General features: G+C 41.0%; 1 protein-coding gene across 2 annotated transcripts in view; it reads left to right on the top strand.

The window, feature by feature from the left end:
* The window catches only part of unc13c (unc-13 homolog C (C. elegans)), a 229,937-nt gene that overhangs the window by 150,153 nt on the left and 53,220 nt on the right, over positions 1-26,564 (top strand). For both annotated transcript variants that reach the window (XM_082182828.1, XM_082182829.1), the window contains exons 21-24: positions 15,913-16,056; positions 19,250-19,327; positions 20,698-20,775; positions 25,680-25,706. In XM_082182828.1, the coding sequence (XP_082038954.1) occupies positions 15,913-16,056; positions 19,250-19,327; positions 20,698-20,775; positions 25,680-25,706 (327 nt within the window). The remainder of the gene's footprint in view (positions 1-15,912; positions 16,057-19,249; positions 19,328-20,697; positions 20,776-25,679; positions 25,707-26,564) is intronic.

The raw sequence follows: 26,564 nt of genomic DNA, 5'->3' as shown, positions 1-26,564 counted from the left end.
AATGTGCGATAACTGTTTATCCGCCGTCATCAGTTATATAATGCGTCTTCCAGCTCAGCGGTCGGAGTCGCGCGTTCATGTGTTTTGGGGGCGTGGCTTTGGAAGGAGCCCAGAAGGGAGGGGGTGGAGTGAATGGAAATAATGAGCTGTCTTTAAAACAGTCGTGAGAGGTCTACAGACACTTGATTTTTATACTTTCTTTTTCAGAGTACTTTCATTTTAATTATGTATTGATATATAAATAAAGTTTAAACAAATTTGGAAAAGATGTTTTTTAGACAATTCCTACCTACCCAACCTTTAATGTATATACTGACTTCACCCTGTCCTGCAATATCCATTTAGTTTTACATTTATTTACAGAAATCAGCTGCGTGGATGAAAACTGCTGATGTTATCGGATTTTCAGGTGATATTCTCAATTCATTCAGTTAACGGACACTCTGAGGTAAAGTGTTCAGACTGCAGACTTTAGTTTGCAACGATTGTATTTAATTGTACAGTACAATCATAACATAGTACAGACATTATCTTAATTCCATAATGCCCTTAAACATAACAATAAACTGAGAAAATGAGCGTCCGGTGTGCGATACCTCGAGTTGTCCTAGACGCGACGCGGTGCGGCACTGCGCTTCTCGTCCGGTGTGCGACCCCCTTTAGACCTAAGTTAGCCTGGGGGTAAGGTGTCTAATTTTTTTGGTCTAAATTAAGTCAGTCTTTATTTTTGTGATACATTCTACCTTGCATTAGACTAGTCTATGAGCAAATTTTAGACTTGTCTAACACTATAGACCGGTCTAAAATAGTTTTGTGAAACGGGCCCCAGGTCGTGCTTTCCAACGGACTTACCTTCGACTGCATCGTGATGTGCGGCAATGGCGGCAACATACACTTTCAGGGTGGAGGGAGACAGCCTTCGCTCCAACCCTTCTTGCAGGAAGGAAAGCACGACACTGATCGGGCATCTCTGGGGGTCTTCTTGGTGAAGAGAACACCAGTTGACAAAGAGGTTCCACTAGGCCAGTAGGGGGTGCTCACCCTGTGGTCTGTGTGGGTCCTAACACCCCAGTGTAGTGACGGGGACACTATACTGTCAGAGAGCACCGTCTTTCGGATGAGACGTAAAACCGAGGTCCTGACTCTCTGTGGTCATTAAAAATCCCATGGCATTTCTCGTAAAGAGTAGGGGTGTAACCCCGGTGTCCTGGCCACATTCCACCCATTGGCCCTTACCAATCATGGCCTCCTAATAATCCCCTTACATTGAATTGGCTCTATCACTCTCTCTCCTCTCTCCACCTATAGCTGGTGTGTGGTGAGCGCACTGGCGCCGTTGTACTGTGGCTGCCGTCGCATCATCCAAGTGGATGCTGCACACTGGTGGTGGTTGAGGAGAGATCCCCTGATATGATTGTAAAGCGCTTTGGGTGTACAGTAGTACATATGAAAGCGCTATATAAATGCCTCATTCATTCATTCATTCATTCACTTCAACGCATAGGCATGTCTCGTGGACGATGCTCTAGCGGAAGTGATGGTAGCCACCACCGCTGGCGGTAGGGTACTCAAACCTGCCTCGTTCCGTCCAGCACGTGGAGGTTCCAAAGATCGGGACGAGGGTGCCATAGGGTGCCCTGTCCCTGAGAAAGAAGGTCCTTCCTCAGGGGAATTGGCCAGGGAGGTGCTGTCGCGAGGAGTACAAGTTCGGAGAACCAGGTCCGGGTGGGCCAGTGTGGCACAACCAAGATGACCTGCTCCTCGTCCTCCCTGATCTTGCATAGGGTCTGTGCAAGAAGGCTCACTGGGGGAAACGCATACTTGCGTAGGCCCCGCGGCCGGCTGTGCGCCAGTGCATCCGTACCGAGCGTGCCCTCGGTCAGGGAATAGAACAGGTTGCAGTGGGACGAGTCGTGGGAGGCAAACAGATCTACCTGAGCGTCCCCGAACTGATACCAAATCAGCTGAACCGACCGGGGATGGAGTCTCCATTCGCCGGGGAGAGGCCGAAGTCGTGAGAGCTTGTCGGCTGCACAGTTCAGGTCTCCCGGAATATAAATGGCACGAAGCGATCTCAGATGCTTCTGACTCCATAGGAGGAGGTGGCGGGCGAGTTGCGACATACGGCGGGAGCGTAGACCACCTTGTCTGTTGATGTACGCTACTGTCGCGGTATTGTCTGATCGGACTAGTACGTGCTGACCCCTGAGCAACACATGGAAGCGGTGCAGGGCGAGACGTACAGCCAGCAACTCGAGGCAATTGACATGCCAAAGGTGCTGGGGTCCTGTCCAGGAGCCCGCAGCCGCATGTCCATTGCACATGGCGCCCCAGCCCGTGGTGGAGGCATCTGTCGATACAACAACATGCCTGGAAACTCATTCTAAGGGCACTCCGGCCCGTAGAAAGCTGAGGTCCGTCCACGGGGTGAAGGTCCGACGGCAGGCCGGAGTCACTGGTACTCGGAGCGTGCCGTGTTGCCATGCCCACCACGGGACTCGATCGCGAAGCCAGTGCTGAAGCGGTCTCATGAAGCAATCCGAGCGGCGTTGCTACGGCTGCGGATGCCATATGCCCCAGGAGCCTCTGAAATAGTTTCAGTGGAACCGTACTCTTGCCCTCGAATTGGCGGAGGCAAGTCAGCAGTGACTGCGCTCGCGCGCTCGCTCATACGCTGCGCGCACATGGCGACCGAGTCGATTTCCATACCGAGAAAAGAGATCCTCTGCACGGGGCAGAGTTTGCTCTTCTCCCAGTTGACCCAAAGGCCCAGACGAGCTAGGTGCCGGAGCACTAGGTCCCTGTGTTCGCAAACCTGGTCTCGAGAGTGAGCTAGGATCAGCCAGTCGTCGAGATCACAGGATGCGAACCCCGTGTTCCCGTAGAGGAACAAGGGCTGCCTTGACGACCTTCGTGAAGACGCGAGGAGACAGGGCTAGCCCGAATGGGAGAACCGCGTACTGGTATGCCTGCCCCTCGAAAGCAAACCGTTGGAACTGTCTGTGTCGAGGTAGAATGGAGACATGGAAGTAGGTGTACTTCAGCTCAATCGCTGCAAATCAATCCTGTGGCCGCACACATTCGAAAATGCATTTTGGCCATGAGCATCTTGAACGGCAGCCTGTGAAGGGAGCGGTTCAAGACGCGCAGGTCCAGGATTGGCCGTAACCCACCGGATTTCTTTGGGACAATGAAGTAGGGGCTGTAGAACCCGGACCTCATTTCGGCTGGAGGGATGGTCTCGATCGCACCCTTCACCAGTAGGGTAGCAACCTTCGCTCTCATTATAGGGGCATTGCCACCGACCATAGTGAAGCGGACTCCCCTGAAGCGGGGAGGAGACCGTGCGAACTGAATCGCATAGCCAAGCCTGATAGTTTGGGCGACCCAGCGGGACAGGTTGGGAAGCTCTAGCCAGGCTCCCAAAAACTGTACCAGCGGGGTCATGCGAACCACAGACGTCCCCTCGGTGGTGCAGCGAAGCGGAATGACCGGCCCGGACGTGGGTGGCATAGCGGCCCGGTGTGGGTCATTAGCCGCGTCCTGACAGAGGAGACCAGGGAAGGACCAGCATTCCAAAGGGATCTGCTCTGCCAGGGGTCTGGCGACAGAGGGGGATGAGAGTGGGGAGGCCCGTGGGCGGTGCGCACTGTCATCCGAGAACTCTGTGACAAAGGAGGGCGATAGTGGTGGGACCCGTGGGTGGCGCGCACTATCGTCCGAGAACTCTGTGGCTCAGGGATGAGGGTGTCAGTTCTTTCTTTAACCACATTAGGGTTAGGAGGAGAAGGAGTGGTCCTGCTACCACCTCCTGCGAAGAACTGACAGTCATCCCTGAGTTGCCCGTCTCAGGAGCGCCGCTTGGCCTGGTGTTTAGCGGGGCTGGAGAGGGCGGGGGCGCCTTCCTGCGGCTTCCTCCACGACGCGGCCCGGGTGAAGGCTGCTGCTGGGACCGTGCGGGAGGGCGCCCTCGGTGGCGAGCAGACTGAGGAACCTGTGCCGACGGCTGGGTGGAGGCAGCAGCGGGCCGTCGGGGCAGTATGTGCTTTATCGCCTCAGTCTGCTTCTGGGTGGTTGAGAACTGTTGGGCGAAGTCCTCAACCGCACCGCCGAAGAGGCCGGCCTGGGATATGGGGGTGTCGAGGAACCGGGTCCACTCGGCATCCCGCATATCGGCCAGGTTCAGCCACAGGTGTCTCGCCTGGACCACGTTAGTGGCCATCACCTGACTCAGGGAGCGAGGTCAGTGGCGGCACGCAGCTCATCAAAGAGCCCTGGGTCAGTCCTACCCTCATGCATGTCCCTGAGCATCTGGACCTTGTAGACCTGCAGAGTGGCCATGGAATGCAGTGAGGCAGCTGCCTGTCCCGCGGCTCTGTAGGATTTCGCCACATAGATTTTTTTCAGGATTCTTTGATGAATAGAAAGTTCGAAAGAACAGTATTTATTTGAAGTAGAAAACTTTACATTATGAATGCTTTCATTGTCACTTTGGATAATTATTTTCCAAATAAAAGTATTATTATTATGAAGTATTAAATTCTTACTGACACCAAACTTTTGAACTGTACTGTACAGATGGTGGACAACCAGAATGCCTATTACCGCCGCGCCAGCTGCCGCGGCGAAATCACCGCGGCGAAAATAAACCAGCCGCATTTCAAAGTCGTTCCCGAAATGACCGCCAGGTGGCGCAAAGGGACATTGTGCAAAACAGCAGCAATTGCCGTATTTTAAAATGTAAGTGGGTTAAATATAAAACCCTAAGCCTAATAGGCATATTTTTCATATATATAAATAGGCCTATTAGGCTACAACAGAATAGAACCAAAGATAGAATCAATTTTAGAACTGAAAAAATAGAATCAAAAGTTAAAAATAGAGACGATATTAGGAGCAATGACGCTGAATATTTTTACTATTCTATTGAGGAATTAGATAAATGAAGAGCTCTCGTGAGCGATACAATTGCATAGTAATTTATAGTGATTTCAAAAGCAGTCCTTAAAGGAGTCATGACCTCGTGTTACCTTGGATACCCAACGCTCTATTATAGTCTTTCAGGCACTTCTAAAAAAAAAAAGTGGAAAAAAAATAAACACAGAGCTCCTCAGACCCTTATTTCTGAAGGCATTATTGTATCGCGAGATCTGATGCGATATTTTGGCTGTCGTGGACGGTCATTATAATAATGCAAATGAGGGGCGCATTGATTGGTGGCAGGAAGGAGGGGGGTTGACACCGCAGGTAACGCTTTACATATCATTCCAAAATGACATGGCGCAAGTTGTGAATGAACCCGACCTGGCCGCGACCGGCTTCCCGGCCAGTGTATAAGTATGAGGCGCCGTTTAAGGCTTAAATCAAACTTCATTCACACACACATATATGAAACACGCTTGCATACATATATACTAAGTAGTCACACATACATGTATATGAACTCTCCATGCACATACTCATATGAGACGCGAGCACACACACACAAACTCGCGCACATACTCATATAAGACGCGAGCACACACACACACACAAACTAGACGGCGCCTCATATATAAGCGTTAGGCAATCAATATACAATAGCCGAATTCATGATGATCTCAGTCATTTGTTGTTTGCAAAGTAACGTTAGCAGCCATTCCCCATGTTTACCTCGAAGCTAATACTCCCGCTAGCATACAATAGCCGCATTAGCAGTTAGCTGCTGTTTGTTACACACAGTAGAGCAATAAAAACACATTCTTACCGTTTCAATTGCAGGCAAGTCTCTGATTGTTGAAAATGGCCCCTTTTTCCCGAGCTTCGATGCCAACTTCCCCTGATATTGCCCCAAATTTGTGAAGGATTCCGGCGTACAATGTTTAGCACAGCACAGACACCTAACGTTAAGCCAGTGGGAAGGGTTGTAGGAACCGCGTCATTAAAAATGAATTTAATCCACTGGTCCCTGACAGCTTGGTCCGTTCTTGGTAGAGAAAACACATTTACATGTTGATTCTGGCAGTCAACAACAGAGCAACTCACGTGTGCACTACGTTTCTGCATCTTTCTCGACTGAACTGAATATGAGGGGGAGAGGGGCGGGCTTCCTGCGGCAGGTCTGCGGTGTCCATATATGGTATATCTTGCCCCGTCATGACGTCAAGTCGGGGCTGAAATTAAAATCTCGTATATTAGTGCGCGTGCACGCGCGCTGGTTTACGAATCCTGGGGTAAACAAACGCTTCACTTTTAAATATCAGCTTCCCGGCCAGTGTATAATCGTTAGGTAATCATAACATACATTGATTCTCGTGGAAAAGTGAAAATTGCAGGTCATTACTCCTTAAAAAAAAAAAAAATACATGGAGTAGTGTGGCATAATTTTTGAGAGATTACGCGGAACGCGTTTTAGTTAAGATCCTGGTTTCAATGCCCTTAAAGGTAGGGTAGGTAATCATTTTTCTAAAAAAAAAACATTCCAAATTTGTTTAAACTGTCTTTATATACCAATACATAATTAAAATGTAAGTACTCTGAAAAAGAAAATTTAAAAATCGAGTGACTGTAGACCTTTTAATCTGCAATAAACACAGCTCATTATTTCCATTCACTCCACCCCCTCCCTTCTGAGCTCCTTCCAAAGCCACGCCCCCAAAACACATGAACGCGCGACGCCAAACGCTCAGGCAGGAACAAGACGCATTTATTACCTGAGACGAGTGGAGAGGAAGGAGCGCAGTACATACAGTGACATCATGTCAGAATCACATGTAATAAAATACCTAACTTTATCACTATGAATATAAACAAATAAGATTTCTTTTAGTACTCACTATCAAGCTAGCATATCGATAATGGTAAAGTTTCATTCGGTAACGAGCTATATTTATAAGGCAAAACTAAAACAGGTTGCATTGATACACGTTTTTCCATTACCATCAGTTACACTGTGATGAAGATGAATTTCGTGTAAGATTCATAACATATATGGTGTTTTGCATGTAAGAGTTTCCATGATGAAAACATTGTTGACTCTAATGAAGACTAACGTACACTCCGAGTCCGGAGAAAAGTACCGCATCGTCGGCTCGAGGACAGGTCCGGGGTTGAGGGCGAAGCAGAGGAGGTCGTTCAAGAGTGCGGGCAGGGTCCGAGGAAGTAGTTTTTATGGAAGTAGAATAATGTCAAATGTTTTTGAAATAAAAAGCCTGTTGAATTGCACTACTTGAAAAAAAATAGGCATTGCATTAACCATGCTTGCATTTTAATGCATTGTATTTTTAGTGCTTACATTTTTATGGGCTGAAATTCAACATGGTTGAATATTTAAGCTGTGAATATTTCAATTAAAAACATTTCAAACACCTTTTTATTATTAAAAATTCAATAATCCATATTCACCTTTCATATTTCACTTCCAAAATATTCAAACTGTTTAAAAATACAACCAATAATATTCAACAGGCAATTTTCGGTCCATTTTATTTCGCTTTGCAAATTCGCTTCCACAAATTCAGTGGTTCAAATTCGACAGTAAATTCAACATTGATGTCCAGGAACTGCAGGAAAAGCAGTAGATTGCCGAGCATACTCTCCATCTGCTGTTAGTCTACCTCACCATCAGATGGTGCAAAAGCGCTTGTTGAAGACCAGCAACAGTTAGAACAAGTCATTCATTCATAAAACTCATTTACAGCAATGTAAGTGTATTTGTGATTATTATGACGGCTGTTTTATGTTAAATTCAGTGTCTTCACGGTTACTTTACCTGTCTAGCCTACATGCATCTTTCTCTACCGTGAACGAGATTATAATGTTATTCCCCGATGCGGATATACAGATCCAATGTTACATTTTTTAGGTTGACATATATTTCTCTTGGTTGTTTAGTTGCTATAACTTTATATTGTGGCGATGTGCTGCATGCAGGCTATTAGGGTTTCCCTCAATACTTAAGGATTCCCCTGCTGGACATATACAACGCTTAACGTAGCTTAATGGACTACAGTGATGTAAAAGACCAAACTCGCAGGCAAACAGATGGACTCAGAATAACGCGCAAAGCTTAATGCTGAGCGTTTCCCAGTGATAGACTGGCATAAAGTTGGCTTGATGTTGGACATTCGCACATTTAGGGAGCGTCTCTAAAGTGTATACGACTTTGGTATACACGTTTCTAACTCCGATAGCATTTGAATAGAACGACTTACAGTCATAAAACCAACTGTAAAGTGTTCATTTAGTGTCAGGCATAATGCGCACCCTTTGGATTTTTGATATTTATTCAAATAAATTTAAGTTTGCTATTGAAGTTAGAAACGTGTATGCCAATGTTGTATGCAACTTTAGAGACGGTCCCTAAATGTGCGAATGTCCAATGTCAAGCCAATTTTTACATTTAGTCATTTAGCAGACGATTTTATCCAAAGCGATTTACAGTTAAACTAACAATAGGAGGACAATATGCAAGTGTTGTGACAGTTTAAGCTAATGCAATACACGTATGCATACTATATATATATATATATATATATATATATATATATATATATATATATATATATATGTATGTGTTGATTTTATGCCAGTATATCACGAAACGCTCAGCATGAAACTTTGCGCGTTAAGTTCATATTCTGAGTCCATCTTCTTGCCTGTAGCCTATATAATAGCCTACAGCCTACTTCCCTAATAAGGTGCAAGATTGGTCTTTCATATCACTATCAACGGAAGGGAAATCCTTGAGTATGAGGTATTGAGGGAAACCGATTATAATCCTGTTCATGGTAGAGAAAGCTGATGACATGTAGAATACACAGGGAAAGTAACAATGAAGTTATTGAATGAAACATAAACACAGCTTTTGTGTGTTTATCATCTTTTCCGCATATACTGACACAGATAATCATTTTCATTTTATGAATGAATGTCTTCGTCAACAACAAGCGCTTTTGCACCATCTGATGGTGAGGTCGACTAACAGCAGATGGAGAGTATGCTCGGCAATCTACTGCTTTTCCTGCAGTTCCTGGACGTCAATGTTGAATTTACTGTCGAATTTGAACCACTGAATTTGTGGAAGCGAATTTGCAAAGCGAAATAAAATGGACCGAAAATTGCCTGTTGAATATTATTGGTTGTATTTTTAAACAGTTTGAATATTTTGGAAGTGAATATATGAAAGGTGAATATGGATTATTGAATTTTTAATAATGAAAAGGTGTTTGAAATGTTTTTAATTGAAATATTCACAGCTTAAATATTCAACCATGTTGAATTTCAGCGCATAAAAATGTAAGCACTAAAAATACAATGCATTAAAATGCAAGCATGGTTAATGCAATGCCTATTTTTTTTCAAGTAGTGCAATTCAACAGGCTTTTTATTTCAAAAACATTTGACATTATTCTACTTCCATAGTTTTTGCCTTGTTTGCCTTCGCTGACTGCATATGCAGGTGCTTTGAGCTGAATATTTCCGGGAACGGTGACATGTGATGAGTGCACGCAGGGCAGCGCGCGCAGTGGGGCTCGGGGCGGGCACGAGACATGAAGGCATCTGATTGGTTCTTTACATTCGCACCGAATGGCAGTGATTGGTCAGAGTTTTTACTGTCCTGCAGCTGCTACAGAGGTCTGATTTTTTTCATTCCTTTTTCTAAACACATAATGTATTGACTACTATCAGGATGGAAGGACCATTTCACCCAGTATAAAAAAAAGTGTTTCTGAACAGGATTACCTACCCTACCTTTAATGTATATAGGCTAGGCTACTGCTTTAAAAAAATGTCACAATACGTTCTGAGATTGTTTTGAATTAAACATTGAAGTTTAAAATGTAGTTTTTTGGCACACCAGGCCGAGTGGCGTTACGCATTGTTCAAAAATCTGGTTTTATTCTGGCATGTTGAATTGGCGTTAGAATTTTTTTTTTAGATTTATTAGATTTAGATTTTAGATTTCGTTAGATTTATTTTTCTCATAACAGCTAAATAACTTAATATATGCCTTGTCTTAATATGACCTACTTAATATAGGCAATAGGCATATATAGCCTATATAATAAATTAGCTAAACTTGGCCACTAAATATTTAATTTTCAATTATTTTAATTATCACAATTAAAGTTTTAATTTTATTAAATTGAACAAGCGCAACAATCAGCATTTAATCAAATATTCTAAAAGATGTTTATTTCAACATAATATTTAGTTTTTTCGACATAATATGTGTGCGTGCAACAAGCAAGATGTGTATTTGTAAATCCGGTGATGCGTGCATTGATTTTTATCAATAAACTAGTGTTTTCTGACAGTGTCGACTGCAAAGATGAAGTTGACGATCGCCATATTTGTAGTGAACGCAACTAGAGAGAAATGCACATAAAGACATAATCAGAGAGTAGCCTTTTTCTTTTCGTTTTGAATTATTTCGTTTGAAGACATTTCAAGCTTTGTGTATTTCTCATGTCTGTGTGAGGCATACGCTGAGTTTCGTTAAGTTAGGAGGATGAGATGCGCTCCAGCTGACGTGCAATGCAAGTGACCGCGCGGGCGCCTCCATGATTAGTGTCTGTTATATTTGCTTCTCTTACTTATTCAATCCAGGCAATTAGTAGATGAAAAATTGATTAAAATTAAGATACAATTTATAGAAAACGAAATTCACTTTAAAGAAAGGTTTTCTACTAAACAAAACTTAATGAAGTGGTCAAAATCATGTCTGACCCACTCCATATCCATCTCTCGATATAATGCATCCTATCTTTGTGCTGTTCACTTTTCATATTCAACATAGATGGAAAAAAATACCATTATAATATTTTATATTCTGATTATTTAATGGCTACAACAGTATAGTAGGCCTATAGACTCTATTTGTACAAATTGCTGCACATTAATTTAATTAAATGAAACCTTGTAACGAATCCACACTGTAGGGTAGACTGTGTACAGTTGAGACACCTTAAATAACTTGCGTTCGCAGCAAGCACAAGTTGTGATTTTTGCTGTGCACTTGCATATTAGTGTCAGCTGGGAAGGAAATATAGAGACCAGACCTCTTGGAACTTTAATTGAATACATAGCGTTGGTAAAGCATACTGAAATTACATCCCTACAAATTTATTAGGCCCTACTGAAAATAAATGTATCGAATTTAAGCAAAGTAGCCTAAATGTTAAGACTGTAAGCCCTTTGCTTTTTTACGTAGCCTATAAAGGACTCTTATAGCCGACTTTGTGTTAATTTAATTTGTAGAGGATTTTTTAACTCAAACATTAACACTGAAATAAATGAAACTAAATTATTGTAAATTAATTCAAACATTGACTTGCTATTAGCTAACATATGCCAGGAAGCAGCATTTGGATTTTGCGTTATGTATGATATTTAAGAATGAAATACAGTAGTCCCGCGTTGTTGTGGTCAGCATAGGTTTCTTTAAAGGCACAATATGGGATTTTTTCTCCACTAGGGGTCGCTAACCTATTTACAATAGTGATGCTCCGATTGATCGGCCGCCGATCATGATCGGCCGATATTGGCAAAAAATAGCTTGATCGGCAACCCCCAAAAGCGCCGATCAAAAAAGCCGATCACGTGACGTAAATAACTCGCGCAACTTTTCCGCATGCGCGGCAACACAACAGCAGAGCAGAGCTTGCTTAACAGTGGCAAAATGAGTTCTCCTATGACGGCAATTCAATGGCAATTATAAACGAGCGCACAACTGATGCTGGCGCGCGCGGTAAATGACATTCGCGAGAGGATAACAGATCTACGCGCGAGGAAACGGGAACTCGCGAGCTCATTCAAACCCTGCGCGGGCGCATGACATCTCTGCCCTCGCGCGCGCGCATGATCATTCCCCACACTCTCGCGCTTGATCTCCTCTCGCCTGCTGATTTTGCTCGCTCGAACACTTTTATTTTTGGCAGTCGAGGGGCGGGACTTACTGTTTTAATAACCTCAAATGTCATTGTCATTATTTTATTTTTTGGATCTGATGTAGTTAGTTCCTCAACTACATCCATTGTAGTCTGCCTGACCCCTCTTTGTTTTGAAAAATTATACTGTGCCTTATTTGGAAAAGGTGGCCTACAGTAGCCTTATGTTATCTTGTTTTCTAACTACAATTAAATAAATATTGGTAGTTCTTCAAGATTTTCTTGACTCTATCATATTTCCATTCTGTGATCGGCAGTGATCGGCAATCGGCAGATCATGATTTTGGTGATCGGTAATCGGTGATCGGCCCCAAAAATGCTGATCGGAGCATCACTAATTTACAATAACAAAGGCGTAGATTGATGACGCAACATTTGCTATGAATTATGGATTTTGTCGTCAACGTCAAGCCGACCGATCTAATAATGTATAATGGATTACTGAATACATCGATGCTTTTATCATGACTGTGATATGAAGCAGTTCGGGATTGCTAAGAGACAGCTATCAGCTCCAAACGCGATGCGAGTCCCACGGATATAAAAGGAATATGGACATTCCATTCTATCGAACTACACGCAGAATTACTACTCACAGGTCAGTTTATTAGACAAATTAAACTTGTGAGGTAACGCAGCGCTGTTTCACTTGGTCTAACATTACACTATCACTCTAAACTGCATTTGAATGTGTTGAAATGTAGGCCTATGTGTTAACATTAGTTTGTCTGTATGAGACTAGCAGTAAGCTAGCTAGATCAACATTAGAATAACATACAGATCATATTCTAACATTTTATCATTGTTGAACTATATAACCTTGATTAGTTTTATGTAAATGTGCTCACCTGTTTAATAAAGTACATGTAGGAGTTGTCGAAGTCTCGGACGTGGAGCTCTCGTTTATATAGTGTCCATGGGAGCTCTCGACATCTCGAAAACACCGCGCTGATATTGATTCTCGGTTTAGTTCTCCTTTTTTATCCAAAGTCTGCTTGCCATGGTCCATAATGTTTGAACGAAACAACAACAGCGAGCAAATAGACATTGCGAACTACACAGTTGTCCGCGTCAGTTTGGTTACTATCAGAGGGCTCTGGTTCATAGCTCTGGTTGCCATGGCAGCACGAGCGGAAACCAGAGACAACACGGATATGACGGCATTGACGGCGACAAAACGGAAATAAAGACACGGTCCGTGTCTTCGAATTAAAATATTAATTTCTCTGGATTTAGAAGTTAATTGGAACTGTCGGGATAATGTAAATACACAACTTTAAAAAATATATAACATGGATATAGTGATTTTTTATATTTTTAAATAAAAAAAAATACATATTGTGCCTTTAATGAATGAAATATAAAAATACAAAACATTTCAATAGAAAAATATTGAAAACAATTCAATAGGCCTATTTTACATTTCTACATTCCAGTAGAACCCCCGTTGCGCTGTACCACCGCCGGCAAAACCTTCTGAAGGTGATCGATGTAGTTATTGCACGCTGTTTTTTGTCAGGCGATCTCTCCAGAAAGTCACTATGGCCTGAAGAAGCTCGTCTTTGTTCCATGGCTTAGCCTCACGTCTGACGAACTCTTTTAGTGCGTGCCAAACCAGTTCGATCGGGTTGAGATCTGGTGATCTGCGGGCAAGGTACGCCATTTTACGCGTTGGAATGTCACACAATAGGAAAGAAGACTTTGGAAATATGTACGGTAATATTAATGTTAATATTAACATTATCTCAGGAGCTGGCTTGAGTTGGCTTAAAGTGGGGGAGGGCGCATACTTTGCATTTGAATGTTGTGTGACATTCTAAAACATTTCACTAATGACGCACACAAACACAACTGAGAAACATTTTTCATTTTATCTTATAATAAACATTGGCTAGTTTATGTTTATATATATAAACTAGTCAATGTTTATGATAAGATAAAAAAAAAATTCTCAGTTGTGTTTGTGTGCGTCACGCGTTAAATGTTTTAGAATGTCACATATCATTCAGATGCAAAATAAGCGCCCTCCCCCACTTTAAGCCAACTCAAGCCAGCACCTGAGATGAGGCAGGCTAAACAGTATGGGGGGTTCCGACTCACAACCGACCCTACTAACATTAATATTAACGTACATATTTCCAAAGTCTTCTTTCCTATTGTGACATTCAATGGCGTAAAATGTGTGTTCTAAGTGTGTGTGATTGCACGCATTGTGTTTATCGTGTAGTAAAGAGTGGGCATCCACAACAAACTGGGATGGTTCGAGAGGCAAACGTGGACTGTCTGTGAACGTAAGGCACTTTATAATTCAGTTGCCCAGAGATTCCCCCGCATGGCTAGCTGTGACGGCAAGCGGATCAAGGACAGGGTGAACGAATTTCTACGCTCCCCGAGGAATATTATTGCTCACCGACGTCTACAATATTAGATATGGTAGTCATCTCCATTTTAAAGTTAGAATTCAAAAAAAAAAAAAAAAAAAAAGGTTTTTTATGTTTACAATTTTTTTTTTTACATATTTACATTTTGCTTGTGTCAAAATGAACAAATTATATTGTAGCTACTATTTTTGTAGCTAACGAAATTGTGTCGAAAAAATCAAAAAGTGTTTTTACAAGACCTTGTGCTGTTTTTTGTGTTTATTTATTTATTATTATTATTATGCAGATGTAAATTCAGCCATTCTGTTGGATAAAAATTGTCCTTAATGTAAAAGGGAAATGAATGGTAATTTTATTTTATAAATATAAAATATTTAATATAGGCTATAGGAGTTCTAAAATATTGCTACACCATTTTTGTTTGAAATGTATTTTTACATATTTTGCTTTCGTTAATGTTAACCAATTATGTTGTAGCATAATAGGCCTATACTTTTTCCCTAAAAGTCTGTTTTATTCTCTGCTTTGTTTGTTTATATTTTTACATATTCAATCAGTCTCTATTTTTTTTTTTTTTTTTTTAATAAACAGATAGGAAACTTACCTTTTAAAATGCCGCAGTTGCTGCTGTTTTGCCCTGTCACTTGCGCCACCTGGTATAGCCTAGTCATTTCGCGAACGACTTTGAAATTCGACTGGTTTATTTTTTCTGCGGCAGTAATTGGCATTGTGGTTGATTATTTATTAAAGAATTCAATTGATAATCATAACAACATGTAAGCCTATTTAATTCTGAATATAACAAAGAATGCTAAACCGACTAACATCGGTTAGTAACTGCAAATCCTGAAAATGTTTTAATTTTACGGTAAACTATTTTAATTTATTTCACTGTTATGTTTCAGTTAATAAATCTACAAACACATTAAAATAACACGAAGTAAATGACAAGTAACCTATTGACATAGCCTTTCTAAATTATAGAAAAACTGGGCACACAATGTTAACGTGTGTCTACGTTGTTTAAATTTAATGAATTTGAATTCGTTTAACCACAATATTTATCTTGAATTTATCTGTGACCTCAGCTCAGATTACTGCCGCGGCAGATTACGTCATAAAGAGAATAAACTGACACTTTTCAAAGTCTGTGATTACAGCGCCACTCAGTGGTAAAAGGCAGCAAATACACATCCCAATTTTGCCGCCCCGGGAACGGCGGCGGTAAAAGTCTTATTCTGGTTGTCCACCATCTGTATATTGTATGGAAAAGAGCACAAAAAAGTCATATTGGTTTGGAATGACATTATGGTGAATTAAAGCTGACAGAATTTAGATTTTTGTGTGACTTATTCTTAAAAAAAATAATGAAGCCCTTCCGGGGTTCTTGAATCACTATATCATTGAAGAACCATATTAGAACTTTATGGGAAGTTAGAATCAGGCTGCAAAACCTTTCTTTTATTTCTTCTATTATGTAGTAAATGCTGAAATTAAGGTTAACAGAAACATATATAATTGCTATAAAAAAAATATGCCATCCTCTGTATTGTGTGGCGGACATAATCATTAATGTTTTGATTTTTGTGTTATCATTACAGTTCCAGCAGACATCAGAACATGCTCTCTTCTCTTGCTCGGTGGTGGATGTGTTCACGCAGTTAAACCAAAGCTTTGAGATCATTAAGAAGCTGGAGTGTCCGAACCCTCAAGCTCTCGCTCACTTCATGCGCAGATTTGCAAAGGTAAGACAACATCAGATTATAAAGTATGTCCTTTGAGGCTGTGCATTGGTGATTTTGCATGTTGCTGTGATGTAAAACGAAGTATAAAAAAAACCTTAAATGTGGTAAAAACATAGCTGCATAGTCTCGGTGGCAGTATACTAAAAGACACCAATCAAAAACAATAATCACTTACACACAAAAAAAACGGTTCTTCCGCCACTAACTGTAGGTTGTCATATGGTTGCCTGGCAGCTGAGAGCATAAAATGATGAATAGAACAAATGATGGAGAAAAGCTTTGAAACTAGGCATAAATCCAGACTAGCTTTGTTGGCTGGGAATTTTTTAGGCTGTATTTTTGCAGCATTATTTGATTCTCTTTAAATGTCAAGTAGTATGTGCAGTAATTTTTGCCCCACTAGTATCACCAAAAGGAATTGTGAATATTGGTTAGGATTATCAAATGAATAGAGCAATATTTTGAAAGCACTACAGTGTTACACTTTTAGGGGAAACCTACAGTACCTTTTAAAAACATTTCTGATCATTATCAATGTTGAATATAATTTTGCTGTCTCATATTTTTGTGGAAAACGTGATTCTTTGATGAAAGTTTTATTCAAAATATATCTTTATAACTTTTTAAATGCAGTGTCTGTGCGTGTGTGAGGTTCAGGTATACTCTATGTTACAAAAACGGCAATATCCAAAATCCTTGGGACCAAAATTTTTTGGTCCCCATGAGGAAAACAGCTTATAAATATTGGGTGATATTTTTTGAAAATGTAAAAACGCAGAAAGTTTTTGCCCTGTGAAGCCAGGCGTGATGATTAAGTCCACTGGAGGCAAGTTGAGGTGAGAACCCAAACGCAATTTATTTACAAAACAAGATAAACACAAAACAAAAGCATGAAAAAGCATGACAAGGCATGAAAACTGTAAACTAAAACAGGCACACAAACCAAGACTAGAAAACAAGATACTACAAAGACACAGGCCAAACAAGAGGGCTTAAATACACACAATACTAATGACAAGACAAGGGACACCTGTGAACAATTAATAATAAACCAATTACAACATGACACAACAGACAAGGGAAGATATGGCAGGATCACAAGACTAAAACCAGGGGATCACATGACAGATAGAAGACAGGAACAAGAAACAACACTCAAAACATGACATACATTTTATTTTTATCCATCAACGTGATTGGATCGAGTAATCGGTCACGTGACTGTCATCAAATCAAATTACGCATAGAAAACTTTAACTGCTGGCCTACTCATGGCTGTTGTGGAAGTGCATTCTTCAAGCATCAATTCAGTCAATATATCAGCGTCTTCCACTAATATGCTAAGGTACATTTCACATTTCTGCTTACTATAATATTTATATAGGCTTAGCCTATCTACAGGGTCTGACATTTGGTGTGACATTTAACTCCCTTAATTGACGAGTTCATAATGCGGTGAATTCCTGCTCCCATTTACTTCACAATCACATTATAGAGAGGCGCGTCTCGCGCTCGTCATGCAGCCAGATTCAGTATGCAGTGCACCTTATGAACCATGGCGTTAACTTGAACTGCATTTCTGTGTGACTACTGCTCGTTAATAAACAACGTTTTTTTTGTTTTTTTTTTTTATCCAATTCATACAGTCCTTCTTCTTTTGGCAAGTGCACATGCGCAAAAAATGTTTTATGTTCAACTTTTGTTTTTTTGTGTGTGGATGCTGCTGATAAAACAGCTTTGCCGAGACTACAAAGATACATGCATTTGTTTGTTTGTGTGTGTGTTTGTTTCTTTTGTAAAAGTTTCCCGGATATAACTTCCCTTTTTAATGCACAATTTTCCATACAAATTATTTTATCAGCATTACAATGTGAGTAAATGTAGCTGTGTAAAATGTAAGGGATGATGCCACCCCTCTAGAACAATGTGCATTTACGTTTAAATTGTAACATATTTAATGGCATGGAATTACAGTGTAATTCGTGTTAGCTCACTATCTTAGCCTTTTTCAGTGCATTAGGTGAGGTAATCTGATAATATTAGTGATTCTCATTTATGTATCAAAACACCGTAAAGTTTTGGAGAGAAATTCGGTATTTTTTAAAAATCTTTATTTAACCCATCTCATGGTGTGTGATGCTGAACTATCGTATGAGTTTCTAAAGGTTTTTTGAATTTGTTGCACAGCTATGAACATTGATATTTTATGTGCAACAATAGCATGCTCAGGTTCCGTGGCCTTACACCTAAATGGTTTTTTTTTTGGGTTTTTTTAACAATATGATTTAAATGGTGATGAGTGTACTGTTTTGATGCATTTAAAAAAGATGGATGATATATATTCTTCAATCTTTCTGACAAAGAACAAAAGATAATGTGAATTACAGTATGTACAATGTTCTTTTAATTTATTAATTGTAGTGTACAGTGTTTATTATAAGGGGTAGAATCCACAGCTCAGTACTCACTACTCACTACTCATGAGTACTTTTAAATAAGCTACTTTTTTACTCTTACTCAAGTAGTTTTTTGGACAAGTACTTTTTACTCTACTCACACTAAATTTTTTGTATGTAATGGTACTTTTACTTGGGTATGTTTTTTCAGTACTCTTTCCACCGCTGATACTCTATACTATTAACAGTAGTGTATACACATAACAGATTTTATATGCCATGTCCAAGAGATTTCAGGCCAGCTTATATATTTTCCTATTGTAAATGTCTCCTGTGAATGCAAATGAACTGAGAGAGACAGAGAAAGATTGATACCAGCTCTCCACCCACAGGATTGTGGGTAAAGGGTCTTGTAGGAGGCATTGATTATTTCATGCAAACTTGACACGAGAAATCTATTACGGCGTCCTGAGAAGACACATATCATTACTCCCCTCATTTACTTATTTACATATTTATGAATATATTAAGAGTTTTATTCCCTTTCCCTTTCAAATTGTAATAATGTTTCACAATATTTTTTGTTTTTACTGTATTTTTTATCAAATAAATGCAGTCTTAATCAGCATAAGAGACTTCTCTCAGCAACATTTGGAATGGTAGTTTATGTACATTTGTGTTTTAGGTTTGTAAATAATAACAGTACCACATACCCAACTTATTGCTTTCACAAAGTTAAATTGTACTGTTTAAAAAAATATATATATATTTAAATCTACATTTTACTCTCTTTCCAGACCATAAACAAAGTTCTTCTCCAGTATGCTGCGATCATCTCAAAAGACTTCAACAACCATCTGAACAAGGAGAACGTGGTGAGTCTATGAACAGGTTTGCACACACACACACACACTTTCAAAACTGCTTCGTCATAAAATGTCAGCGTGTTTTAAAGTCATGACCCTGCAAGTGTCCGAACATGGCTTGATCAGATTACACTGGGGACATTGCCATGGAAACCAACCCGGAGACCATAGTGAGACATTAAATTTGACTTTGGCTGCGTTCTGCATTATGTCTTCGTGAGAGGGCAATATGTAGACGACAAATAAAGAGACAGACCTTCTCACGTCCTCGTCTCCTTCCTCTTTGCTTTTAACTTCCCTTTCTTTGTGTAAAATGACAGCATTCACTGCACTAACTCAGAGTAGCTTTTGTTCTACCTCTTATTTTTCACAATGTCTGAATGTAATGCTTATAAAAGCTTGGCATGCAGGACGTCTGTGGTGGGAAGAAAGACAGATGTATCTTTTAAGTGCAGTGACAGGACCACAGAGAGAAAATCATGCGGCCGGTAATTAAAGACATATCTCTGTTCTGTCTCGGAGGATAGAGCCGCTCTTCGGGTCTCATCCATCGCTTAATTGACAGCACACTTCATCCTAAGAATATCTACATCTTTAAACGCACCAATGCCCATAAATCAGCTACATCAGAGTTTATATACATTGTCTTAAATTAAATTTACGACTGTGAAATCACCAGCTCTTGTCATTGAGACGATGTTCCCTCATTTCAATTAGCGCAACTGCTTCATATTTTCGTTTCAGAGTTTTACACCTATTTGTCACACGGCTGACATGTGACCTTTAAGGAGTGTGCCAGTGCAGGCAGTAAGAGCCCGTTTTAATTAGCTTATAGACTCCTGCACTAATTAAGTCAAATCGTGGGACACTTACACAAGAGTGTTTTGACTGCCGTATCTCTAGGTAATCTGTGTGTCAACACAAATCTGGTCAATGGTTATTTGACATTCACTGTAACAGACACTTTTTACCCAAAGAGCATTGCAATAACACCCTCACCTGGATCAAGCCAGGGTCAACTGTTTTGCTCATTTAACACTAGTCAACAGGAACTGATCCTTGTGAGTTAGAGGGTCATCTTAAAGAGTTCTCCATCAACCTGGTCATTGAGTTTAATGTTTTTTTTATTTTTTTTTTATTTCAATTGCAGATGTAATTTTACACACATGAAATAATGGACTATCAATACTGTATATTTTGTACCATCAGCATCAGCATCCAGACAAATCAGTGCCCGTGTTTATATATTTACAAAGTCTTTAAGTAAAAAACATCTCCTTGCATTAGGATGGTGGAGGGTTTTGAAGACCGAATGCATGTGGAAAGGAGGACAGTCGATTAATCATGAAATATCTTGTCTATCTTCCCCCTCCTGACAGTCCTGTATCCTCTTGAACAACATCCAGCAGCTCCGAGTTCAGCTGGAGAAGATGTTTGAGTCCATGGGAGGAAAACAGGTCAGTAATCTAATCAATGTTACTTTAACACTCCACAACGTTAAGAACATCCCTTGCTGGAAAGCTGCGTTCATGACATGTCAAATTGCCGTAATTATGAGTCGGTTTAGTTGCAACTAGAAGGTATATCAAGTTCATGGCTTTAGCAGTTATTGGTGGTTAGTTACCTATATCAACATATTTATGTTTTATATGTCATTGCATAGACAGTGTTACCTGGGGCACATTCTGTGGTTCTTTAAGATTAGAATTGAATGATTTTGGTTCTGATTCTGATTCCTCTGAACAGTTATAATTCCCTTTTAATTGATGAGGTTTTCAATAATTAAAAAATAATTAGGCCTAATTATATAGATAAGATAAAGCAGCGGCTGACAAAGCTGAGAAGATCAGAGCACCTCAGATGACAACGCAAGAGGAAAAAACAGACAAGGACCCTCTTCTACAGCAATCCCTACAGCTTTGTTAAAGGCCTCTTTGACCAAGAAAAGAGAGGGAGTCTCAAAGTTCCCATAAAAGATCTGGAAGAGCACCTGAGGAAGACCTACTCTGATGATCGGAGGCATGAACCAGTCACTATTCCGAATGATATACCACCAATTCATTCACCTGAACATCAAATGGACATAAGGCCTCCCACATGGAGCGAGGTGGAGAAGACTGTGAGGCAGGTGAGATCAGCATCAGCACCTGGGCCCAATGGTATCCCGTATAGGCTCTACAACACCCCCGGAGTCCTTAAATACCTCTGGAAGCTGATAAAGGTGGCTTGGCAGAAGGGGGTGATACTGAAAGCACGGAGAAGAGCAGGAGGTATCCTAATCCCCAAAGAGAAGAACTCGTCATTCATCAGCCAGTTTCGCCAGATTAGCCTGCTGAATGTAGAGGGAAAGATCTTCTTCAGTGTCCTGGTCCAAAGGCTCGCTACATTCCTGCAAAGAAACAACTTTGTTGATACATCGGTGCAGAATGCCGGGATCCAGGGTTTCTCAGGATGTCTGGAGCATGCCAATATCATCTGGCATCAGATACAAACTGCAAAAAAGGAACGGAGAGACCTACATGTGGTGTTCTTGGACCTTGCCAACGCCTTCGGCTCAGTCCCTCACAAGAGATTGTGGACGGCCTTCAACTACTTTGGCGTACCAAACCACATCACAGAGTTGGTCAAGAGCTACTTTCAGGATCTCCAGTTCTGTGTAACATCTGAGAACAACACCACTGCCTGGCAACATCTGGAGATCGGCGTCATGGCAGGCTGCACAATTTCTCCTCTGGCATTCGTCATGGCAATGGAGCTGATCATACGGGCATCTCATTGGGTAGTGGGAGGCGAGAGGACCAAGAGTGGTCTGCGTCTTCCGCCAATTAGAGCCTACATGGACGACAGGACCATCATCACAACAACAAAACCATGCACTAGATGCTTGCTTCAGAAACTCCATGAAAATATCCAGTGGACAAGAATGGAGTTCAAGCCAAGTAAGTCTCGCAGCATCTCTGTCGTCAAAGGCCAAATAATAGGCGAGCAGTTCTACATCAGCAACAAACCAATCCCAACAATCCTAGAGAAGCCCATTAAGAGCCTCTGACGATGGTATAATGCAGACCTCAAAGACACCCAGCAACTCGAGCAACTCCGGCAGGACGTGGCTAACGGCCTTAAGCAAATCAACAACACTTCACTACCAGGGAAACTGAAGCTCTGGTGTTAACAGTTTGGGCTGCTACCCAGACTCTTGTGGGCATTGACCATGTACGAGGTCTCGCTTAGCCATGCCAATCGACTGGAAAGGCTAGTGAAGTCCCACGTGAGGAAGTGGCTTGGACTTCCCAAATGCCTTAGCAGCGTTGGACTATACAGCGACGGAGCTCTGGCACTGGCAATTTCTACGTCAAAGCAAGGTGGTAGAGGAGGCGCGCTGACAGGAGGAAGCAGCCAGATGCTCCAACGCCATAGCACAAGCCAAACAGGGTGGATGACGTGGGAGGGTGTCGAGAAGAGCAAACTCACATGGAGCGAACTCTGGGGTATGGAATCCAACAGGCTGAGCTTCATCGTCCGAGCAACGTATGATGTACTGCCCTCTCCCACAAACCTGCAGCTATGGTTTGGAAAGGACCCATCCTGCCTCCTGTGTACAACCCCTGCAACACTCAAGCACATCCTGGTTGGCTGTAGGACCAGCCTCACTCAAGGCAGATACACGTGGAGACACAACCAGCTCCTCAGGTGTCTAGCCAACAAACTTGAGTGCAAGAGGGTATCCATCAATGCCCAACCCTTCAACAACCAGGATGTGCGCCAACACCCACCATCGTTCGTTCGAGAGGGGGACAAGCTAAGGGCTAGCCCCTCAAACCCTGATCTGACCCCACTGAATGCCGCCAGGGACTGGCAGATGCGAGTCGACCTAGATCAGAAGCCCATTTTCCTTCCGGAGATTACAACAACCACCCTGTGACCAGACCTCGTTCTCTGGTCTAAGTCCTGCCAGCTCGCCTATATCATAGAACTGACAGTTCCCTGGGAGGACGCCATCGAAGAAGTGTATGAGCGTAAGAAGCTGCGCTATTCCAACTTAGCAGCTGAGGCAGAGGACAGAGGCTGGAAGATAATGGTGCGCCCAGTGGAGGTGGGATGTAGAGGCTTTGTAGCCAGTACAACAGCAAAGCTCCTTAGGGAGGTCGGAGTCAGGGGGCAGGGTTACAGACAAGCCATCAAAGAGCTGGCCAACACCGCCGAGAGGACGAGCCATTGCCTGTGCTGAAGAGGAGTGACATCACCTGGGCTGCTAAGGCGAACAGCTAATCGCAGGACTCACACCCAGGCTTGATCAACCTGTGGTGGGCTTGCCCCAGCAGAAGGTGTATTTTGATAATTGGCCGAAACACCCTGTGATGCTGCGGTACACAACTGACGATGTGTCCCACTGGGAAAGCCTTATAGCAGCCATCCTTCAAGAACTCCCGAATTAGAAGTGGTGCAAACATTAGGGATTGTAACATCTAGTCCTTTCAACGAGACTTAACAAATATACTAAACAAAAACAATACTGTGAAAACAAATGACCATTTATTTGGGACAAAACTGTGAATGTGTATCTTTATCTATACATAATACAGTACGAACAACCAGTCAGAAATTACACTGTTCTCAAAAAATACAATAACAATCAATAATTAAATTCGTTCAAACCAATTTGAGTTCAGACAGATTTGAAACAAATTAATGCTAGATGTTTTGCTATAAATTACAACCATGGCATCTGGGGACTATTTCTCATTTTCCTAAGTTATTTTGCTTTATTTCCAGATTCAATCTTAGGCTCGTTCTCACTTACTAGAGCACGTACGCACATGTGCACTCTTCAAAAATGGTGCCTTAAATCTCTTGACAAACTAAAAGACTTAAATGACATTTGTTTTTAAATAAAATGTCAGCTTGCTTTTTTGGCTCAAGATAAGGATTTATCGAGTACACATGTCATGCAAACAAGAAACTATGCTTCTACAGGTCGAAAGCTGTCTTTCCAACTACACAACTTTCCGATGCTGTTTGCGAATATTCGTTAAAACTATGGTTTCAGAAACACTGATACCGCCCTGGTGAAAAAAAAAAAAAAACTAGGTATACTTGCAGCTGGACTAATTTAGCGTAAGTGTATGTATATACAGTATATATATTTATTTTTTAAATATTTATTTTTGACGTGTTTGCCTTTTATTAGGATAGGACAGTTGCTAGACAGGAAGTAAGGTGGGGGAGGGATCGGGAAAGGTCCACGAGCCGGAACTCGAACTCAGGTCTCCCGACACAATGGCGCTATATGTCTGTGCACTTGCCCACGAGGCTATCGGCGCCGACCATAGAATACTACAAATTGCACAATTTGTAATCAATAACAAATGCGCATTAATAAACAAATAATACTTAGCTATACTTTGTACAAATACTATTGTATACTATAATGTATTTTGAAAGTATACTTTCAATGCATTGTTACAATGAATTTCCAGCACACAGTTAAAATATACCTAAAATATATTTTAAATAAAGTGCCAATAAATACACTTAAAAATAATAATATATAAAAATAATACATATTTTTTGAAAATATACTTAAGTACAATTATTTTAAAGTGTGTTAAAAGTTTTATTGTGAAAATAGGTAAAAGCATGATGCTAATATACTTTTAATATATTTAAAGATAGTTAAATTTTTGTTAGTATATTTGTAATGTACTATTGAAAAAAGGCAATATATTTAAAATACAATAAAGTATACTCTCTTTTTTTTTTTTTTTTTTTTTTCCTTTTTTTTTTCACTAGGGCGATGGAACTTGCGACCATGGTTGGCTAACGATGATTTGGGGAAATGAACACCTGGTTGTTTGTTTACATGTTTTTTTTGTTCGCAACCAGATCAAACACATGCTGTCTGTTTATAGTCTATTAAGCTAGAATTTTTGATTTTTGATTTTGTAGATCCATTAGCAGAACATGCCGCTAAATAGTGATGCAGGAAACGCTGTTGCATGTCTGTTTAGCAGTGACAGTTCAAGAACCATTAACAGAAAATCAGGAAAAAATCTATTCAGGATTTTTCAAAAGAATTTAGGTTGATTAATGTAGTGATCAAATATTATGATGTCATGAACAACAAAGCCACACATGGATCCATTTGACATCCAGTGTTGCCATAGAAATAAATGATTCCTCATGAATTTCCTCATAATTATGGGAATTCCGTTATGATGTGAACGCAACTTAACATCCCTTGTGAATTTTGCATGCGTGTTGTACTGCTTCTCTCTCTCTTCTGTAAATGTGATAAACCTCTCCAACTATGACAATATCCTTGTTTCTTGTCATTCCCGTCTCCTCTGGGCTCTTGCACCAGGAGGAAGGGACTGTGGTCTTCTGCAAGGTGTGTGGACAGGTTTCCTCTAACATCTCTCTAGGCCAGTGCTCTACAGCCAGACCAGCTGCAGAAATCGGTAGAATCCTGTCATCATTTACTCACGCTCATGTCGTTCCAAGCCCGTAAGACGTAAGTCTTCTGTGCAAAATTTAAACGGGTTTGGAGCAACATTAAATGACAGTGAATGAAGACACTGAACCAGATATCTGTTGTGAATTCCGGCTGTAGTGTACGGCCTTAATTCATCCCAGTTGATCAGTTTTACTGGCCAGGTTTGAGCAGCAGGAGTGCTCTCACACCCATTGAAACACACCTCACTTCCTGTCACTCGCACTTCCTGTTCAGTCCCCTTAAGAGCATGTTGCACCTGCTCGAGTTACCTGGCATGAAACCTCACAAGAACGATTATCTTCAGTAACAGAGGCTTCTAATCCTCAACTTCAAAGAGACAGTTCAGACAAAAGATGAACATTCTGTTATCATTTTCTCACTCTCATCCTCTCAAATAAATATTTAGGCCTAAATTTAAGATCTATGTATTTGAATTACATTTAAATTTCAATCCATGTGGATTACGCAGTTTCAACATTAACTAATGAACTTAATGTGATACATATTTGTCAGTCATACATGAATGAAACGCAAGTATTAAATCATGGAAAAAAAAATCATGGAATAGTTGGTAACACTTTAAAATAAGGTTCAATCGGTTAACATTAGTTAACTATATTATAGTACATGTGAAAAGTTTGGAAACATTTAAATTGTTTAATGTTTTTAAAAAGTATCTTATGCTCACCAAGGCTGCATTCATTTAAACAAAAATACAGTAAAAACATCTCGATTACGTATGTAACCCTAGTT

The sequence above is a fragment of the Leuciscus leuciscus genome (genome assembly GCF_965113295.1).
Source record: "Leuciscus leuciscus genome assembly, chromosome: 10".
In the NCBI taxonomy this organism is placed as follows: domain Eukaryota; kingdom Metazoa; phylum Chordata; class Actinopteri; order Cypriniformes; family Leuciscidae; genus Leuciscus; species Leuciscus leuciscus.
Note: the sequence above shows the minus strand (reverse complement) of the source record. Positions and strands in the feature narration are given on the sequence as shown.